The sequence below is a fragment of the Mesocricetus auratus genome, unplaced genomic scaffold (genome assembly GCF_017639785.1).
Source record: "Mesocricetus auratus isolate SY011 unplaced genomic scaffold, BCM_Maur_2.0 Super-Scaffold_100676, whole genome shotgun sequence".
In the NCBI taxonomy this organism is placed as follows: domain Eukaryota; kingdom Metazoa; phylum Chordata; class Mammalia; order Rodentia; family Cricetidae; genus Mesocricetus; species Mesocricetus auratus.
This window is the reverse complement of record NW_024429266.1, coordinates 183224589-183244799: the sequence shown is the minus strand read 5'-3', so window position 1 is coordinate 183244799 and position 20211 is coordinate 183224589. Positions and strand designations below refer to the sequence as shown.

The window sequence follows — 20211 nt, the reverse complement described above, 5'->3', positions numbered from 1 at the left end:
CACACAACAGCTTGCTACAGACTACAATGTGTGCAGGCTTCCTTGGAAGCCATTAAAGAGTTTCAAGTGGGGTATTACCATGATCCTTAAGCTTGTCAAGAAAACTGCTCTACCAACAGTTTAGGGTGGTGGGACGGAAAGAGAGACTGGCCTTCTAGAGAACAAGAGGCAGGTGTTAAGGATGACAGGACTGGGGCTGGGTGTGAAACTCAGTAACAGAGTATTTGACATGAGCAAAGCAAGCTCTGGGTCAATCTCCAGCAACACACACACACACACACACACACACACACACACACACACACACACACACACACACACATGACAAGGCAGAAGAGATTAAAAACACAGAATCACCAAGATCTAGTGACCATACTCACAGATAGGTCATTCTGAACAGAAGAATTCAATATTCAATACGATGACGAACAAGGTCATGACTACTGTTCAGGCAGAGAGGTGGGTAATGATCCTTCCTACCCACAAGGATAGGGAATAGGCAATGAGGAAGAGCTTTAGTGAAAAATCATGAATTTTATTTTAAGGGAACTAACGTTGAGTGCTTACGCACCAGCTGAAAAAAGTCGGGGTGAGAGGGACCTAAGGACTACCAGAAGCAGGTAAGTAATAGCTAGGCCCAAACAAAAGGGAAAGAGGAGAGGTGCCAAGGGCAGAGCCTCGGGGAGAGTATCCAAGCTTAAGGCATAGAGAAGAGGCTCAGAAGTGGCAGCAGAGAGACCCCGAGGCTGCCATTCTACACACGGAGGACCAAATGCAGCTGTCTAATTCACAAAGCATCATTTAAAACCATCTCCTTTAATATACAAGAAAATACACAAAACAAAACAATGTCCAAATCCCCAAGCTGGTAGCCTGTGAGGAACCAGAAAACAAGACTTTCCTCAGTACCTTTTGGGGAAGAGGTGAAGAGCACAGACTATCACCGAACTCTGGGCAAATCCAGAATGGACCTAGCTCTCCATCAAAGCAAAATGCAGATTCTCCTTGTCATGGTCCTGGCTTTGTTCCCATGCTCCTCCTCCTCCGGTTTTCACAAGTCTTCCAGCTCCAAGAATGACTCCTTCCTTCAGATCTTTAACATTTTCACTAAGAGGAGAAGGTCTCTTACCCTGCAAAAGGTGGTATATGAGCTGAGGGACCAGCTGGGACATCAGGGAAAGGTAAAAGCTGGGGGAAAAGGGCCTCCCACTATACTGATGATCTTAGTGACAATTTTCACCCTCTCTTCCTTTACCTGCCGCAACAGCAAGGCCCCAGGGGAGTTGTCGTCCTGCAGGACGGTGAGAGGAGATCTGCCTAGCACCTTGCTGTTTGCTTTCCGTCTACTACGCTTAGAACCTAGGGGAAGAAAGGTCTTGTTACGTAAGGATCAGAATTGGGGGCTTAGTTTATTCTTCTTACATTATCCCAGGACATGAGTTCAGCTTCTCTTCTCTCCATCTTAATCTTTCATTTTGTACCTGCAGACTGGGGAGTCTCGGGATCTCTTGAGGGCTTGTCTGAGTTCTGGCTGGCAATTATGGGTTCTGTGGATTGTTTAGCTTCCTCCTTGGCAAACACCTGTTTGGAGGGGAGTTCAGTCTGGCTCCCTGGCAGCAACTGGTCCTCAAGGGATAACTGAGTATCCAAAGGCAGGTCCAGTTCGGAAGATAAAGGTGTTTGCTGGGGCAGAGCAAGCTCTGTGGGGGAAATGGATTTGGAAGCTTCCGTCTCAAACTCTTCACTCAGCTCTTTCACCAGCGGACTCGGAGGGTCTGGAGGAAAGAAGGGAAGCAAGCTGTGGCCTTCTGATATAAACCAAGTAGGAAAAGATAGAGGACCATCAAACTCACGCTCAGACGAGGAGGGGGTGGGAAGAGGGAAAGCAAGGTGGGAGAAAACAAGCCACGGAGAAAACAGACAAGAGCTAGGGGTGTGGCTCAACGGTGGAGTGTGAACACCAGGAGGAGGGCCTGTGTCCCAGTTGGGCTGGGGGAGCCGAGTATGGGAGTACACGCCTGCAATACTAGCACTTACAAAGCTAGAGTGGGGTTGCCTCAAATTCCAGACCAGCCTGGGCTACAATGTGAGACCCTGCCTTAAGACACAACACAACACAACAAACAAAAAAGCTGGGTGGTGGTAGTACACGCCTGTACACACCCTTGGTCCCAGTACTTGGGAGGCAGAGGCAGATGGATCTCTTAGTTTGAGGCCAGCTTAGTGTACAAAGTGAGTTCCAGGACAACCAGAGCTATTACACAGAGAAAACCTGTATATAAGTGTGTGTGTGGAGGGGGGGGTGCATGTAGAAAAAAAGGCCGGTTTAGTTGATGAAAGAGCTGTTGCCAAGCCTGATGACCTGAATTGATCCCCAGAAGCTACACGGTAGGAGACCACTGACTCCCTAAAATTGCCCTCTGGCCTTTACACACGAACTGTGTCAGGTATGTGTCCTCACGCATAAAATGTAAAATTGAGGAGTCCAAAACAGGAGGCTGGAGCCCCTGGCTGGCATGCTCAAAACCTTTGGTTCAAACCCCAGAGCTACAAAAAGAAGCAAATAAAAAAGCCAGGTAATGGCCGGGCGTTGGTGGCGCATGCCTTTAATCCCAGCCCTCGGGAGGCAGAGGCAGGCGGATCTCTGTGAGTTCGAGGCCAGCCTTGTCTACAGAGCGAGTTCCAGGACAGCCTCCAAAACCACAGAGAAACCCTGTCTCGAAAAATCAAAAAAGAAAGAAAAAAAAAATCCAGGTAAGACAAAAATGGTCTTGATGCCACCCTAGATAGGTGTCAGTTTCATCAGCATCCCCTGGCCCCATTACTTACCGGCACCACTGATCTTCATGGGTGTCCGTGCGATGCCAAGAGTAGGGGAGCGGGGATCTGGGTCTTCAGCTTGTTTAGGACAACTCAGCTGTTCTGTTGGCAGGCGTGGCTGTGGAGAGCTCTCCACCTGTCCATACCGTAAGTTACAAGAAGTCTGGGTCCTGGCGTTTATCTCCTCCCCATATTCCCAGCCAGAACTGCTAACGCCCATGGATATGCAGCCTGCACATGCAAATTAAGAATGTAGAAAGGAGCTGGAGAGACGGCTCAGTGGTCAAGATCACGGGCTGCTCTTCCAGAGGTCCTGAGTTCAATTCCCGGCACCCACGTTGGTGGCTCACAGCCATCTATAATGAGATCTGATACTCTCTTCTGGCCTGCAGCATACAAGCAGGCAGAAAACTGTATACATAACAAATTATGCTTTAAAAAAATGCAGAAAGTTGCTGGGTGGTGGTAGCACACCTTTAATTCCAGCACTTGAAAGACAGAGGAAGGCAGATCTCTGTGAGTTTGAGGTCAGCCTGATCTACAGAGCAAGTGCCAGTACGGGGCAAGAGCTGTTACACAGAGAAACCCTGTCTCAAAAAACAAAAACAAACAAACAAACAAACAAGAAAAAGCAGAAGATCACCAGGCATGGTGGTAGTGCCGGCCTTTTATCCCAGTACTAGGGAGGCAGAGGAGATCAGTCTCTGTGAGTTTGAGACCAGCCTAGTCGATATGGTTGAGTTCCAGACTAGCCAGTGTTACACAGTGAGACCCTGTCTCCAAAAAACAAAACAAAACAAAAAAACAAAAAGAAAGAAAGAAAGAAAGAAAGAAAGAAAGAAAGAAAGAAAGAAAGAAAGAAGAGAAAAAAAGCAGAAAGTCAGTTACTGGAAAAGGAGACCATGAATTTGAAAGACAGCAAGAAGGGTGTATAGAAGGGTTTGGAGGGAGGAAAGGCAGAAATGATACTATTAGAATCTCAATAAATAATAAAAGAAGGGGATGTGCAGAAAGTAAGGTCGGAGTGGCAGGGTGACGAGGACTCGCAGACAAGCTGGGCAGGGCCCCCCCCCCCGACTCCACAGTTTCTGGGCATCCCCACCCCAGCCCAGCGTACCTGAATAGGAGTGCGCTGGATGCCAGCACTGGGTGAACGAGGGTCTGCCACTCGAGCCAGATGCTTGTTGTGTGGCAGAGGCCGCGCTGGAGTGCCTGAGACGCTCTGAGTAGAACCCATCTCCACTAGAGGTGGGGACAGGGCCCGGCTGTGCAGACGCAGGGGAAGGGACGCCGGTCAGGAGCGGCTCTCGGAGCTTACGGTCGGCCGCCGTGGCGGACCTCGGACCCCAGGCCCGCCCGGCCCTCCCAGTTTACAGCGGAGGAACCTCAGGGTCGCTGGCTCCGAGACCTCTGAGGGGACAACGAGCAGAGCTTCCGAGCGGCGTGCTCAGGTCTGCGGGAGCCACGGATTCACCCACTAACTCATTCGCAGCACTTACCGGGCCCCAGCTCGACCTCCGGGCGGACACGGCCAGCTCGAGAAACAACTCCTGAAGTCAGGAGTTTCAAACTTCCCGCCACGCCCCCTGTCCCGACCCCATTGGCTGGGCCGAAACAGACTCTCATAGGCCAGTTATGGGAAACGCGCCCTCCAGGCCAGAAAGCCATTGGTCCGGAGGACGTCAATCATGAGGGCCGGCCAATGGGCTGAGGACTAACTTGCCCCAGGGCGGTGCCTAGGTGGCAGGGACTTTTGTTCAGTGTCGGCCCGTCAGCAGTAGGCCTGAGTGTTACTCAGCCTCTCGGTTTTACGAAACAAAATAGGACGAGTTATTGTGCTGCATGCACAAAAATGGATGGAGGCGGAGTTAGGACGGGTTGCCTAAGGCGAGGCAGCAATTCTCATTGGTTGACGAAGTCATCACTCACATCTCTCAAAGTCGGCCTCATTGGCTACTGCTTTTCAAATGCCCAGAAGACAAACGCCCGTCTGCTTTCCGATTGGACGGTCCCTGACAAAGCCTCACTAACTAATGCATTTAAACAGCCCTCAGTTTCTGCTCCTCACGTAAAGCACTCTCATCGAGTCCTTGAATTGGAGGAGCCACAACAGCGCGGCCTCCCGGCCCCGCCTCTTGCGCGCCCGCCCCGGAAGAGCGGGATTGGTCCTTTCGACCATCAGTTATGCCAGGAGAGCTTTTTATTGGCGTTCGCTGAGAGTGGGTCAGAGGGCGGAGCACCAGGCGGCAGGCTGAGTCCAACTGCCGTTCTCGCGCGTCTTGCCTTTAGCGCATGCGCCCAGCAAGCCGCGCTCATTGGCCGCGAGAGCACGAGTGGGGGGGGGGACTAGGGAGAGTGGGAGCTGCTGTGTGAGGAGGAGCTGCTGCCGGTGTCATGGCGGAGCTGAGTGAGGAGGCGCTGCTGTCAGTGTTACCGACGATCCGTGTCCCCAAGGCGGGAGACCGGGTCCACAAAGACGAGTGCGCTTTCTCCTTCGACACGCCGGTAAGCCCATTCCCCGCGCCCGTGGGCAGCACGACTTCCTTCCATCGCCCTGGTCATTCGGCCAGGCCTGCAAGCCTCGGGCTACCGCCTCCTTGCGATGCACCCTGGGACTTGTAGTTTTCTCCGCGACTCCCTGCTTTTGCCTTTCATTATTTGGAGCTGTAGTGTGACTACCACTCCCGGAAGCTACAGCTCTCGCTCTGCCCATTCCTGGTCTCGTGAAGCATTATGGGCATTGTAGTTGCCCCCGTCCCTTGTTCCCATTCTAAGATAGAGTTGGAACCTGATCAGCGGACTACATTCCCCAGGCGACATCCAGAAAAAAAAGGTGGAGGTGGCCTTGCACGTTGCGCAGGGCTCTCCGGGTTTTGTAGTTTCATGTGGAAGGACTTAGGGGCGACTCCCCACTGTTCTGGGCAGGGGTTGAGGTTGGGAAGGTATGGCCTGCAGCTTCTAGTCTGGGAGAGGACTGGGAAGAAATCTAGTTTGGTGAAAAATTGAGTTAAATATCCTCCACTCGCGGTTAATTTGGATAGGGGATGGGGAGGTGGGTCACTGGTAGGGAGGAGGAAAAACGCCCTGTGGAAAGATCTAGTCGTTTCTTCTTTGGCGTGAATTGTGGCCGCGCCCCCTCCCTTTTCCTCCGTCCTTCCCAGGTTGCCGAGACAACCCCTTTTCAGGTATCCTAGAGTGGGTCTCTTGCTTGGGAGGCTGCTAAGGCCCTCTACCGTCTCGCTCCCACACTTGTCTCGTTAGACAAAGCCGCCACCCACTCGTGCCTCCCGTTTTGCAGGCTCCACCTCGTACCTCCCTTCCCGCAGCTCTGCCTTCTTGTGTCATCCTCAGCTGGAGACGAGCCTCCAGGCCCCAACAGAAAGGGCTGCAGTTTGGTCGGGATCCGCCCCCCTCGCCACCCCTCCCCTCAAGAGGCTGTTGGGCCCTGCCCAGAGCATTCAGCCAGACCAGCTCATGGCCTGAAAACTGCAAGTCAGAGTGGAAAGGCTTCATTAATGCATCCCCAGGGCTGAGTGTAGCAGCATGATGTGATGCCCACTGTAGGACCAGTGCTGTGATTTGTGGTTTTCTTGCTTTGCTGGGCTTTGATCTAAGCCCCGGATAATGCTCTGCTTCTCTCAAGTTGGCCTTGGTAGAATAAGGGAGGACGGCTGGCCTAGATGGCCAGGGTTTTCAATCCGTGCTGAAGCCAGCACCTTGTATTTTCATCTGAAGAGTTATATCGGTGGGTCTGTCTTTACACTTAAAGCAACTTAAAAGTTGTTCTTGTCTCTCCTTAGTAACTAATTTAAATGACCCAGAAAAGATGGGAGGTTTTTTTTTTTGTCTGTTTGTTTTGTAATTTTTCCAACATTTTCCTTTTTTTCATTCTAAGGCAAGAAATCTCCAGTGTAGTCTACTTGATTTAGTAACAAACCCAAGTACATCAGGTCATCTTCTGATTCTTTTTCTGGAAGAAAGAGTGTAGCTGACCCTGTGGTGAGAATGCTTTATTCATGAGCATTGCAGCCTATAGTATTCTAGGGAGTGGGAGAGTGCAATGTATTGGTCCACTGACTGTCTTGGATAGTGTCCTAATTGTACTGTCACAGTGAGAAATTGTCAAGGCCACTTGACTTACTCCCGGAAAAGGATGCCTGTGGCTCCTAGCCTTGGATCTGAGACAAGACTCTTTATTCCCCAGGTTCCTCTCCCACTTTCTCTATCACTCGTACAAAGGCACTGGCAGGCGTAGCGTTTGGGGGAGCCTGGTTTCCCGCCTCAGGATTCAGGATGGGCATTTATCTCACCTGTACTTGAGTTTTATGTAATCTGGCCAGATTGCTCATTAAAGCTATCTCAGCTGGCCATGGTGGCAACACATGGTAACCTCAGCCAGCCCTGGGAGGCTGAAGCACAACAAAAGTTTAGGCCATCCTAGGCTACATGGTGAGTTTCAGGCCAGCCTAGGTTACACAAGGAGATCATGTCTCAAAAATAAATCAAAGTAAATCAAAAGGGCTAGCTTTGAGGTTGCAGGTTGATGGGGCGTCAGTGGGGTCTTACAGGGGAGAGGGATGAGGTAGGAGTAGCTAGAGGCTGTAAAATGATGGACTTCAGGCCCTTACTAATGTACACGCAGGGTTAGCTGTGAGTCCTGAGCAAGGTATTTTCCTCTAAAGTCAGGGTTTAGTGGAGAGTGTGGCAAAGGAAAGGTCTGACTGCTGTCAAACTCAGGGTTAGGTGGCTCGTTGCTGCGTTCTTTGTGCCTGTGGTCTAGGAGGTCTGTCTGGTTGGTGATTAGTCTGAAAATGTAGACCTTCTTTCTCCCAGCAAGGAGCTCTTTTTCCTCTAAATGTAATCCCTGACACTGCCAGTTCCGTTTACTTTTTGAGTGTCCTGAGCCAAGAAGCGGCAAAGGGGCTTGATTGGTGAGCATCAAAGCCCACCGAAAGAATGAGCAAGCCGAGGGTCGGTGACTGGGGGCCGTCGTTCAGCTGCCTCATGAACTCATTGGCTGTCTTCAAATTCCTAGAGGATATGGGGAGAACTTAAGTCGTGTCGTATATCATGTCCCAGCAGGCTAGATAAGTTGCCAAGAGCTACACAGTGTCAGGGAACCTGCAGTTTCCCCACATGTCCAAGCTTCCTCTTTCTTATGCTCCCCCACTTGTGTTGTGTCCTGCAGGAGTCTGAGGGTGGCCTCTACATCTGCATGAACACATTCCTGGGCTTCGGGAAACAGTATGTGGAGAGACATTTCAACAAGACAGGCCAGCGTGTCTACCTTCATCTCCGGAGGACCCGGCGACTGGTAGGTACAGAGGCTAGGCTATGTGCTGGGAACATCCAGACAGTTACAGAATAGACACATTCTGCCTATTTTGTATCTCTGTTTCCTTCTAAGTTAGGGTTCTCATTGCTATGATGAGACGCCATGACCAAAAGCACTTACACTTTATTTGGCACTCCATAGTCTATCATTGAAGGACGTCAGGACAGGAACTCAGGTAGGGCAGGAACTGACGGGGAGGCCATGGAGGTGCTGCATACTAGCTGGCTCGGTCTGCCTTCTTATGGGACCCAGGACTGCCAGCCCCGTGGTGCCACCCACAAGGGCCTAACCCTTCTCGTATCAATCACTAATTAAGAAAATGCCCTACAGCGGTGGTTCTTAACCTTCTAACACTGCAACCCTTTAATACAGTTCCTCCTATTGTGATAACCCCAAACCACATTATTTTCATTGCTACAGTTAGGAATTGTAATGTAAATGTCTGATTGGAAGGATATCTGATAGGTGACTCCCACCATCACCAGAGTTTGCAGCCACAGGTGTAGAACTGCTGCCCTGCCGGACGGTGGTGGCGCACGCCTTTAATCCCAGCACTCGGGAGGCAGAGGCAGGCGGATCTCTGTGAGTTCGAGGCTGGGCTGGACCGACCGACAGCCTCCAAAACAATACAGAGAAACCCTGTCTCGTAAAACCCAAAAAAAAAAAAGAGCTGCTGCCCTACTGGCTTGCCTACAGCCCAATCTTTGTTGTGGTTGTTGTTTTTTATTTGTTTTGCTTTGTTTTTCAAGACAGGGTTTCTCAGGAGCTATGGAACCTGTCCTGGAAATCACTCTGTACACTAGGCTAGCCTTGAACTCACAAGATCTGTGAGGCCTGTCTCTGCCTCCTGAGTACTGGGCATCACAACTGCCCAGCATATAGCCCTATCTTATGGAGGCATTTTCTCGACTGAGACTCCTCCTCGTCTCTGATAGCTCTAGCATGTGTCAAATTGACGTAAACTAGCTTGCACACCTGATTCCCCTATTGTCCTTTGCTTTTCTTTCACCTGCTCTCATTTGTGTCACTAAAACTTGCCACAGTTGTCTTCCTGTCTTCATTCCATTGTTCAGCTAACCATTCTTTTCCCTCCATCTTCCTCATTTGTTCTGTCCCAAGGGCTCATTGCTGCTCCAGACCCTCTTTTTTCTTTGCTTTGTTTTTGTCCTTTTGAGACAGGGTGTTACTGTGTAGCCTTGGCTTGCCTGGAACTCCTAGAGATCTGTGCCTCCTGAGTGCTAGGACAGTCGTGTGCTGTCACACCCAGCCCTCAACCTCTTTGCGTTGCAGAAAGAAGAGGACACTAGTGCAGGCACTGGGGACCCACCTCGTAAGAAGCCCACCCGGCTAGCGATTGGTGAGTTACCTGCTAGGGGAACCCTGAGCCTGATCAGTGGCCTTAAGAGTCCTGGAGGAGGCAAATTGGAGGAGAGATGATGACAAATGGTAGTTGCTCTACTTTCTTCTTTCTTCCCTGTCCTGCCCAGGTGTTGAAGGTGGGTTTGACCTCACCGAGGAGAAGTTTGAATATGACGAGGACGTGAAGATTGTCATTTTGCCAGATTACCTGGAGATTGCCCGGGATGGGTTAGGGGGACTTCCTGACATTGTCAGAGATCGGGTATGAATATCTTACCACCCTATCCAGAGATCCTAGGGCATGAGGGACTGCTGCCGGTGTATCTTGGACAGCACTAACAAAACTGGAAACCAAGGGTGGAAAGGGTGTGTGGGGCAGGGCTTGGGTCCTGGTTGACTCTGTTCCTTCTAGGTGACCAGTGCGGTGGAAGCCCTACTCTCTGCTGATTCAGCTTCCCGCAAGCAAGAGGTACAAGCTTGGGATGGGGAAGTCCGCCAGGTGTCTAAGCATGCCTTCAACCTCAAGCAGTTGGACAACCCTGCTCGGATCCCTCCCTGGTGAGGCTTGGCTCCTCCCATCTCTGGGCACAATCCCTAGAGTAAGGGTAAAGAGGCCAGCCACCCTTGTGCTGGAGCTGGTAAGAGAGGGTAGGGAGCGAGACCAGAAAGAAGATGTGGGGGAAGATGAACAGTGCAGGGGACAGCCAGAAGAGAGAAGGATGGGCTCTTGGATTGGCTGGGGCCTGCAGTGCTCCCTCTCACTTCAACTCCCATAGACCCCAACCCAGAATTCAGCTAATTTTCTTCTCCCTGGACTAGCGGCTGGAAGTGCTCCAAGTGTGACATGAGAGAGAACCTGTGGCTCAACCTGACAGATGGCTCCATCCTCTGTGGCCGACGCTACTTTGATGGCAGTGGGGGCAACAACCATGCTGTGGAGCACTACAGGGAGACTGGCTACCCCTTAGCTGTTAAGCTGGGCACCATCACACCCGATGGAGCTGGTACTCACCTGCCCCTTCCCACTTAATGTGTCCCAGTTACTCATTTCATATGGCATGAATAGTACATAGATGTATCCCCTTGATACGAAAGTGAAAAGACTTAAAATTTCACTACTACCTTTCACAATCCTAGTCTCCTTCTTAGAGACAACTATCATTATCTGTTTAGTAATCATCTTTCTAAACCTGTCTTACTATAGTAGCTTATGGTACAAGAGTAGACTCAGAATCAAAATTGAAACTGGGAATGGTAGTGCACTAGTCCACATCTGTTACCCCAGTGCTTGGGACGTGGAGGCGGGAGTATCAAAAGGTGAAGGTCATCCTCAACTACATAACAAACTTGAGGTGAGCCTGGGCTGTGTAAGGCCTGTCTCCAGAAAAAGAGAAAAAGAAGCCATGTACACATATGAACACACATGCATTTAAAAAGAAAATCACAATTCTACCCCTCACCCTGTTTCACCCTGGTCCTTCTGACAACCAATCCCAGGTGGGCTTGTGCCTCACTAATGCCCAAGTGAGTCAAGAGGGTGATCCTTACCGGCTGTCCTTATGTTCTCTGGGCAGGAGGTAGAACTGGTGGATAGGCCAATGCCAAACTATTCCCTTGCCCACGTGTCTGCCTTTTGCTCTAGACGTGTATTCCTATGATGAGGATGACATGGTTCTGGACCCTAGCCTGGCAGAGCACTTGTCCCACTTTGGCATTGACATGCTGAAGATGCAGAAGGTGAGCCCCCCCCCTTAGAGTCAGATTCTCATTCCTGCCATTTTCACTCTTCTGTGTCTGCCGCTGAGCTTACCCAGTCCCCTAGATGTATGGATTTCTCTTGAAGAGAAGTCTATAGTCATTCAGTGAATGCTGCCCAACACGTGTTACAGACTGGTCACTCCATGGATAAAACAGGAATGCTCCTTGGTTTCATAGACATATCTTAGGAGCATGGCAAGTCTCAGTGATGTTCACAAATAAATGGATAATTGTGAACTACTGACCAATGGCATGAGAGTTGATGGTAGTATGACACTACCATAGTTTACAGCAGAGGCCCTGGCTTGGCTAGGGCATCAGGGATGTTTCTCTGAGGAAGTGTTCTTCCAGTGATAATCTAAAAGTAAGTAGAAATGACTTCAGAATGGAAAAAATGTTTGGGGAAGGGGAATCTTGATCATTTTACTCCCTCATTCAAGCAAAGGCCTGATGACTAACGGATCTAGGATAGTTCCCAGTCTGGAGATTAGAGACTACATGATATTTAATATGCCCAGGGCCCTAATTCTGTAAATCCTGGGCTATATCTGGGTGACCTAGACTCTGGGAAACTTTAGGACTGAGTTTCTTGCTTAGTCTAAAGTCCCCTTCCCTGCAGACGGACAAGACAATGACTGAGCTGGAGATAGACATGAACCAGCGGATTGGTGAGTGGGAGCTGATCCAGGAGTCAGGTGTGCCACTCAAGCCTCTGTTTGGGCCTGGTTACACGGGAATCCGGAATCTGGGGAACAGCTGCTACCTCAACTCTGTGGTCCAGGTGCTCTTCAGCATCCCTGACTTCCAGAGGAAGTGAGTGGTTCTCTTTATTGCTGACCTGTGGCTGTGTACCTGCACAACCTGAGTAGGGTTTAGTGTTTTCCCATTATTGAATTACTTAAGGAGAACCATGAAGCTGAGAAAATTATTAGTTGACTAAAACCAAATACCTCCTAGCATCCTTGCTCCTCTCTTGGTTGTTATTTTTGCACACTGGCCTTCAGCTGTCCTCGTGTCTGTGTGGCTGCTCTCGTTCTTTTTTTTTTTTTTTTTTGGTTTTTCGAGACAGGGTTTCTCTGTGGCTTTGGAGGCTATCCTGGAACTCGCTCTGTAGACCAGGCTGGCCTTGAACTCACAGAGATCCGCCTGCCTCTGCCTCCCGAGGGCTGGGATTAAAGGCATGCGCCACCAACACCCGGCGGCTGCTCTCATTCTTAGAGTAGCCCGTGTTCTTCTGTGGCAGGTGTGCTGTGAAGGGAACATGTTATAAAGCTGCCATAGCACACATTCCCAGGAGCAGAGCAGAAAGGAACACAAGAACATGACTTCTGCTTATTCTAATCCTGGGCTGTTTTCTCATTTCCTTGACTCTCTTGGGAAAGATGCCAGGAAGAGTGCCTTGAGTACACTGCATGCTGTCTTTAGTTGAGAGGGGAGGATGGACAGGTTGCTGCAGAGAAATGGACTGTAACTTTAGGCAGAGCATGTTCCTGGTATTATTAGTAGATGATTTGTCCCTTCCTTTTCCCTGCTGTTTGCCTCTAGGTATGTGGATAAATTGGAGAAGATCTTCCAGAATGCCCCAGCAGACCCTACCCAGGACTTCAGCACCCAGGTGTAAGTAGCCAGGTCATTCGTACAAAGGTTGTTGAGAGCTTCACAGCTTTCTACTTTTCTGCACCAAGACCACGTGGGGCAGAAATCAGTAGAGCCCCTGGACAATTAGAAGCTGTGGGCTGCCTCTTGAGTCAAGTTCTCACGCAGCCCAAGGTGTCCCTATTCCCACAGCACCACACACACATTTGTAAGAGTTGTTTAGGCTGGGTGTTGGTGGTGCCTTTAATCCCAGCACTTGGGAGGCAGAGGCAGGCAGATCTCTCTGAGTTCAAGGCCAGCCTGGTGTACAAGAGCTAGTTCCAGGACAGCCTCTAAAGCCACAGAGAAATCCTGTCTCGAAAAAAACAAACAAAAAAACAAAACAAAAAAAGAGTTGTTTAAGTTGGGTCATGAGCAAGATTGAGGGAAAGAGGGAAAAATACAGACAGCTGCAAGGATCTTTAGTTGACTGAAGCTAAATAGTTTTCTTGGCTATTACTACAGCGCCAAGCTAGGCCATGGCCTTCTCTCTGGAGAATATTCCAAGCCAGCACTGGAGTCAGGTGATGGAGAGCAGGTGTCAGAACAAAAGGTGAGTTAGGATTTTATCCTTTTCGGGCTTTAGAATTATATAAAGAAACCAAGATCTGGGAGGTATCCAAATTAGGTCAGTGGGTGGCTACTGAGTCTCTGCCCTGGTTCTGTCTAGGAAGTTCAAGATGGCATTGCCCCTCGAATGTTCAAGGCCCTCATTGGCAAGGGCCACCCTGAGTTCTCCACCAATCGACAGCAGGATGCCCAGGAGTTCTTCCTTCACCTTATCAACATGGTGGAGGTAAGGATGGGAGGGTGGCAGGGAGGCTAGTATTGGTTCTCCTGTTTGCCTTCAGCTCGCACCCACTTACTTCCTCTCCTCAGACCAGTCCTGTAGTTCAGCCGCCTGTTTGCACTTAATCTGCCCTGTATAGTAGCGGCACCTGAGGCACAGAGTGATGACGGGATCCTTCTTGTGATAGGTCTAGTTGAGCTTAGAACAACAACAACAGTAAGAGACATAAGAGGACTGGGCGGTGGGGCGCAGGCTGGAGCACTTGCCTAGAATTCACGAGTTCCTGGGTTCATCCCCAGCCCAGCAATAATTACCACTGGTAAGTCAGGTAGAGTATACAGGCCAGAAGCAGGGTTTGAGGGTAGTTAGTTAGGGAAGGCTTTTGCTCTGTCTTGCATCCCTGTGCTCCTGAGTGGCTGTCTTCTAATCCACTGCTGTTCCCTACCGGCTCCCTAATAACAATTTTGAGCCTCCCAGACCTTCCTATTCTGCCTGTTTCCCATAGAGGAATTGCCGGAGTTCTGAAAATCCGAATGAAGTGTTCCGCTTCTTGGTGGAAGAAAAGATCAAATGCCTGGCCACAGAGAAGGTTAAGTACACTCAGCGAGTTGACTACATCATGCAGTTGCCTGTGCCCATGGATGCAGCCCTTAACAAAGGTAGCTTGCTTGCTCAGCTAGGCCTTGGTGTGAATGGAGGCTGCGGTCTGAAGCTGGGCCCCAGTGGGAGTGGGGCTGCTCTTCCTGCAGCTCGCTAGCACTGTTGAATGAGAGGCAAGGACACGTGACGTGTCCAGTGGGCTTTGGTGGTTGAGAAACAGGGATCAAGGGCAAAGCTGAGCAGAGAGCAGGGACTTCCTCTAAGAGTGCACCACCCAATTCTCTCACCAGAGGAGCTCCTAGAGTACGAAGAGAAGAAGCGGCAAGCTGAAGAGGAGAAATTACCACTGCCGGAACTGGTTCGGGCCCAGGTGCCCTTCAGCTCCTGCCTGGAAGCCTATGGGGCCCCTGAGCAGGTGGACGACTTCTGGAGCACAGCCCTACAGGCGAAATCAGTAGCTGTCAAGTATGTCCTTTGGCCTGGGTTTGAGCTGCAGGCCTTTGGTGGGGTAATCAGCAAAGACATGGCTGCCCCTTGGATGTTCCCTCATCCCTTTTGGTTGATATCACAAGGTTAAATCCTCTGGGCCTGGGGTTTGTTCCTGAGGGGACCAGGAGGCCCCAGCAGGGGTAGACACGGGTGACAACTGCATCTGTAACCTTTTCCTTTCCTGACACTTCCTCTTTTATAGTGCAGGCTTTTCCCAGTGTGGCCTCTGCACATCCTTTCCACTATGCCAGACCACAGGCTCGTAGTGTCAGCTGAAGGCGTAGTCTGACTTCTAGCAAATAGTTTTCTGTTGGCCACTGGGCGTGGCCTTGATCTGAAGAGGCACTTCAGTTTTAGGGACCAAGTCCCCAGCCCATTGCTGCTTCTGCCAATAAAGTAGTACTCTTCCTGGCTCCTGCAGCCCCTTGTGTAGGCCCCTCACCTCTACCCAGGCAAGAAAAGAGGGGAGTCCCTAAGAAAGTCCAAATCCAGGTAGAGAAAGGAGCGTCCTGGGGTACCAGCACATTTTCTCTCTCCAGGACTACACGGTTTGCCTCCTTCCCTGACTACCTGGTCATCCAGATCAAGAAGTTCACCTTTGGCTTAGACTGGGTGCCCAAGAAACTGGGTATGCTGGTCGGGATGAGGGTGGTGACATAGAAAGCCCTAGAAAAAGATAGTTTTAACATAGTATCAACTAGCATTCCTCAGACTTTTCTCTAAAAGAGGAAGCATTTTGTGTGTTTGAAAATGTCTCTTTTGAAAAGACTGATTAAAACATTTTTGAGTTTATTTTGTTACTGTTTTTGAGATAGGGTCTCACTGTGTAGTTCTTTTCTGGCTGGTCTGGAATTTGCTATGTAATTTAGGTTGGTTCCACACTCAAAGATCTGCCTGCCTCTGCCTCTGCCTCTCCCTCTGCCTCTCAAATGCTGGGATTAAGGGCATGTGCCATGATGCTTGGCTAAAACTGTTTTGACAGTCATAATTTAAAATTAGTTTTATTGTTAGTAGTAATTTGAAGCAGGTCTTATTGGTCCTTGGCTTTAACTTGACACTACTGATTTATCTTGGTTTTCTTGATAAGGACATTGAGACCTACAGATGTGTAAGGCACTCTGTGAGAGGCTGCTGGCCTGTCTGTAGCTCAGATGGTAGTAGATTTAGGACTAGAATGTAGGTCCCTTGACTCCTAGACTTGTACGTTTCCCAAGGTGGGAACTAGTAAGAGCAGTTCCGAAGCCTGGGCAGAACTTGAGGCTCTGCTGTGTGTGCCGGAGAGCCTTAAGCAGCTGCTGAAGTGACCCTTTCCCTGCCCTGCCGATTGCAGATGTGTCCATTGAGATGCCAGAGGAGCTAGACATCTCCCAGTTGAGGGGCGCAGGGCTACAGCCAGGAGAGGAGGAGCTGCCTGACATTGCCCCACCCCTGGTCACTCCGGATGAGCCCAAAGGTAGCCTTGGTTTCTATGGCAACGAAGACGAAGACTCCTTCTGCTCCCCTCACTTCTCCTCTCCGACATGTTAGTGTTCTTCTTCCTGCCTGTCTCTCTTCCTTACTAATGGGGGAGGGCTTTCCTTCACTGCCCTCTCCATCCTTTGTTTCTCCTGTCCTCCTCCCTTTCCAATTTCCTCTGTATCCTTACTGGATGTGAAGACTGGCTACAGTACTCCCAGTTGCAGTCTTAATATGGATGTCAGTAGCCTTGACTAATCACCTCTATGTCTTTGTTACTTTCTTGGGTTGGATTGGGGAGGGGAAGGAGTATCATGCACCATAAATGGCAGGAAATGGTTCACCTTTGGGATACCAGGTCCACATTTTGCTTCAGGTTATTTTTAGTTCTGAAATACCTGTCTATGGAAGAGAAAAAGGTAATTTGGAAAAGACTAGAAGCTTGCCATGTGGGAGAATAGAGAAACAAATAGAAACAGTGGCAGTAAGTCATAGTGCCTACCGTTTTACCACAGCACCCATGTTGGATGAATCCGTTATCATACAGTTGGTGGAAATGGGCTTCCCTATGGATGCCTGCCGGAAAGCTGTCTACTATACAGGGAACAGTGGGGCCGAAGCAGCCATGAACTGGGTCATGTCGCACATGGATGATCCAGGTAGGCAGAGGTGGGGAGCAGGGTGGGGCAGGGCCTCCATCCACCCCCAAACACTCATCCCTTCCCCATCCACAGATTTTGCAAATCCCCTCATCCTGCCTGGCTCCAGTGGGCCTGGCTCCACCAGTGCAGCGGCTGATCCCCCACCAGAGGACTGTGTGACCACCATTGTTTCCATGGGCTTCTCAAGGGACCAGGCCCTGAAAGCTCTGCGGGCCACGGTATGGGCTGCCCCAGCTAAGGACTGGGGGCTCATGGGGAAAAGTGAGGGTGGGAGTAAAGTTACACGAACACCTCTGGTTAGTGGTACCAAACCTTGTGTATTGTGACTGAAGCTGGCTGGCCCTTGTGTGATTGTGATAGCCACGGTGTTGGTGTGCCTGCCTGCCTGCCTTGTTAGAAAAATAACCCTTCCCTCCTCTCCAAGAACAATAGTTTAGAACGGGCTGTAGACTGGATCTTCAGTCACATTGATGACCTGGATGCAGAAGCTGCTATGGACATCTCAGAGGGACGCTCAGCTGCTGACTCCATCTCGGAGTCTGTACCAGTGGGACCTAAAGTCCGGGATGGTCCTGGAAGTGAGTGTCCCCAAGCATCAGGGCAAACCTGAGGCTCTCTGCTGCACCAGGCCCCTCTTTCTAGCGTTGTGCCCTCCTGTCTGAGGGTTTAGAAGCTTTGCCTCACGTTCCCTGAAATTGTTGTCGTGAGTTTGAGCTGTTAAATACGGTCACACAGGAACCTCGTGTTTTCTCTGCTTTATCTTCTCTTCCGCAGAGTATCAGCTCTTTGCCTTCATTAGTCACATGGGGACTTCTACTATGTGTGGCCACTACGTCTGCCACATCAAGAAGGAAGGCAGGTAAGTGGCTAGCGATGTGCACTGTGAATGGAGAGGTGCTGGGGAATGAGGAGGGCAACCTGGGAGCGCTAGAATATTTGTAGAAGGCAGGGAAAAAAATGCCTCCCACAGGGGTGGTCAAGCCACATCCCGGGGCTGAATCTGACTGACTGCTTTATTAAATGAAGTTTTACCAGTACATAGTCATCTGCGTGTTTATGGATTACCTGCAGCAGCAGCGGCAAAGACTGTAATCAGTGGAAATGCTAGTTAGTAGCTGTGTGTGGTGGCTTATGGCCCCGGGGATAGCATTGGAGGTGGGGGCAGGTGAACCAGCGGTTGAAGCTCATCCTTGGTTACATGGTGAATGATATTTTTTTTTCTTTTTGGTTTTTACGAGACAGGGTTTCTCTGTATTGTTTTTGAGGCTGTCTGTCCAGCCCAGCCTCGAACTCAGACATCCGCCTGCCTCTGCCTCCCGAGTGCTGGGATTAAAGGCGTGTGCCACCACCGCCTGGCTATGGTGAATGATCTTAAAGTGAGCCTGGGCCTTATGAGACTCTGTCACCAAAGGAGTGGGGGTGGGCTACAGAGATGCTATTGGTTAAGAGCACTTGCTACTCATGCAGAAGACCCAACATCCAGATGGAGGCTAACAACTATCTGTAACTCTACTTCCAGGGATCTGGCACCTTCTTCTGGCCTTCATGAGCACTCTCACTCATGTGCATACGTATACCCCAAAGACAGACAGACAGACACATACACACACACACACACACACACACACACACACACACACACACACACACACACACTTTAAAAATCCTTTTTTACAAAAGAAAAAGGAAAGGATAGAAAACATTGGTCTCTCTGGTTCCTCCAGCTTCACAGGAATGAATGGGTGGAAGATGATTATAAAAATACAATCTAGGTTAACAAAATCTTAATGAGCCAGCACACGCCTTTAATCCAAGCACTAGGGAGGCAGAGGCAGGTGGATCTCTGTGAGTTCGAGGCCAGCTTGGTCTACAGAGTGAGTGCCAGGATAGCCTCCCAAACAATACAGAGAAACCCTGTCTTGAAAAAAACAAAAACAAAACAACAAAAAAAAGATCTTAATGAGTAAAGATACTACCTCAATCCTGACAGCCTGAGATAGATTCCCATAACCAACCAGAAAACTGCCCTCTGACCTCTGTGTATACCATGGTTCAAGTACACATTAGTGCAAAATAAATGATTGTAATTATTGAAAATACAATCTGGTTAGGAATGGTGGTGCACACATTTAATCCCAGCACCCAGGAGGCAGAGGCAGTTGGATCTCTCTGAGTTTGAGGCCAGCCTGGTCTACAGAGTGAGTTTCAGGACAGCCAGGGCTGTTACACAGAGAAACCCTGTCTGGGAAAAAAAAAATCTGGCCGGATGTAGTTGTATACATAATTAATCCCAGCATTGTGGAGGCAGAAGTAGGTAGATCCTTGAGTTTGTGGCTATCCTGGTCTACATAGTATTCCAGGACAGCCAGGGCTGTTGGGATCCTGTCTAAATAACAATCCGAAGACTTCAAACGGGAAATGACTCGTAATGGTATTTTGGAGTTCCAGACTGCTACCTGAACTGTAGATTTGGGGATCTCAGCATAGAATGAAAGTTGGGATCCTTCCCCAGAAAAACACGTCAGGGATCGCAGGTGGGCACCCAAGTGATGAACATGATGCAACTTGGGGTGCTCACTTTGTTCATCCTCCTCTGTCCCCTCCCCCATTTCCAGATGGGTGATCTACAATGACCAGAAAGTATGTGCCTCTGAAAAGCCACCCAAGGACCTGGGCTACATCTACTTCTACCAGAGAGTGGTCAGCTAAGAGCCTGCCCTCAACCCTTACCACTCGGGGCAGGGGACAGACCATCTGGCATGAGGGATGGGGGTTGAGGGATGGACTTAAGCCCCCTGCTCTGTACCCTTTTTCATTTTGTCCCCAGCAGCCGGAAAGAGCTGGAGGCCATAGGAGAATGGCCCAGCAAAGAGAAGGGGTACTCAGTAGACTTCGGGGATAGAGCAGGGATGGATGGGTCAGGACGGGGCCAACTGCCTGTCCACAGTGGGACCTTGTTGCTTCCTCTCCCTGCCCTGGGATCCACAGTGCTCTGCTTCTCTGTGATGACCCAGCCCCTGGAGTGGGGAGGGGTCCTCTGTGTGTGTGTGTGTGTGTGTGTGTGTGTGTGTGTGTGTGTGTGTGTGTGGCTTTATGCATCCTTCCAGGGGAGGGAGCAGCGACTGTACCTCCCCTCCCCTTATGTGTGTGCTCCTTTGTGGTTGGGCAAAGACGGATATGAGGGAAATAGGGACACCTCTCACCCCTTGTTCTTCTGCCTCAGCCTCCCATTCTGTCTTTGGTCCTCTGGAAAAATGCCAAAATACATGATGTGAATAAAAGTACAATGACTGGCTGGTTTTGTTCAG

At 50.0% G+C, this 20211-nt stretch overlaps 2 protein-coding genes across 6 annotated transcripts; one reads left to right on the top strand and one right to left on the bottom strand.

The window, feature by feature from the left end:
* Positions 1–797: 797 nt before the first annotated feature.
* Positions 798–6180, bottom strand: Cdca3 (cell division cycle associated 3). 4 transcript variants are annotated; one of them, XM_040739413.1, is made up of 6 exons: positions 6133–6180; positions 3938–4085; positions 2830–3051; positions 1482–1775; positions 1256–1359; positions 798–1130 (listed from the first exon to the last, which is right to left on the bottom strand). In XM_040739413.1, the coding sequence occupies exons 1-6, from the start codon at positions 6163–6165 to the stop codon at positions 972–974; spliced, it is 960 nt and encodes a 319-aa protein (XP_040595347.1). In that variant the 5' UTR covers positions 6166–6180; the 3' UTR covers positions 798–971. The 4 variants fall into 4 exon arrangements, with proteins under 4 accessions (XP_040595347.1, XP_012965878.1, XP_005066066.1 ...); XM_013110424.3 differs by lacking the exon at positions 6133–6180 and adding an exon at positions 4750–5046; XM_005066009.4 differs by lacking the exon at positions 6133–6180 and adding an exon at positions 4320–5034 and having other exon boundaries at positions 2830–2956.
* On the top strand, positions 5158–20198 carry Usp5 (ubiquitin specific peptidase 5). 2 transcript variants are annotated; one of them, XM_005066010.4, is made up of 20 exons: positions 5158–5325; positions 8009–8134; positions 9446–9512; positions 9643–9776; positions 9927–10072; positions 10334–10518; positions 11157–11251; positions 11892–12085; positions 12818–12889; positions 13373–13460; positions 13578–13703; positions 14203–14356; positions 14588–14762; positions 15326–15414; positions 16117–16308; positions 16757–16900; positions 16976–17121; positions 17328–17481; positions 17678–17762; positions 19519–20198. In XM_005066010.4, the coding sequence occupies exons 1-20, from the start codon at positions 5215–5217 to the stop codon at positions 19610–19612; spliced, it is 2577 nt and encodes an 858-aa protein (XP_005066067.1). In that variant the 5' UTR covers positions 5158–5214; the 3' UTR covers positions 19613–20198. The 2 variants fall into 2 exon arrangements, with proteins under 2 accessions (XP_005066067.1, XP_005066068.1); XM_005066011.4 differs by having other exon boundaries at positions 5159–5325; positions 16117–16239.
* Positions 20199–20211: the final 13 nt, after the last annotated feature.

What these genes read in the sequence shown, in the direction of transcription:
- Usp5 (XM_005066010.4), top strand. Translation starts at nt 5,215, where the DNA reads ATGGCGGAGCTGAGTGAGGAGGCGCTGCTGTCAGTGTTACCGACGATC. An exon ending in ACCTTATCAACATGGTGGAG is followed by an intron (nt 13,704 to 14,202) that starts GTAAGGATGGGA and finishes TGTTTCCCATAG; the next exon opens with AGGAATTGCCGGAGTTCTGA. An exon ending in AGTCCGGGATGGTCCTGGAA is followed by an intron (nt 17,482 to 17,677) that starts GTGAGTGTCCCC and finishes TCTCTTCCGCAG; the next exon opens with AGTATCAGCTCTTTGCCTTC.
- Cdca3 (XM_040739413.1), bottom strand. Translation starts at nt 6,165, where the DNA reads ATGACACAAGAAGGCAGAGCTGCGGGAAGGGAG. An exon ending in GCAGAGCTGCGGGAAGGGAG is followed by an intron (nt 4,086 to 6,132) that starts GTACGAGGTGGA and finishes GCGTCTGCACAG; the next exon opens with CCGGGCCCTGTCCCCACCTC. An exon ending in GGGCCTTGCTGTTGCGGCAG is followed by an intron (nt 1,131 to 1,255) that starts GTAAAGGAAGAG and finishes CACCTTTTGCAG; the next exon opens with GGTAAGAGACCTTCTCCTCT.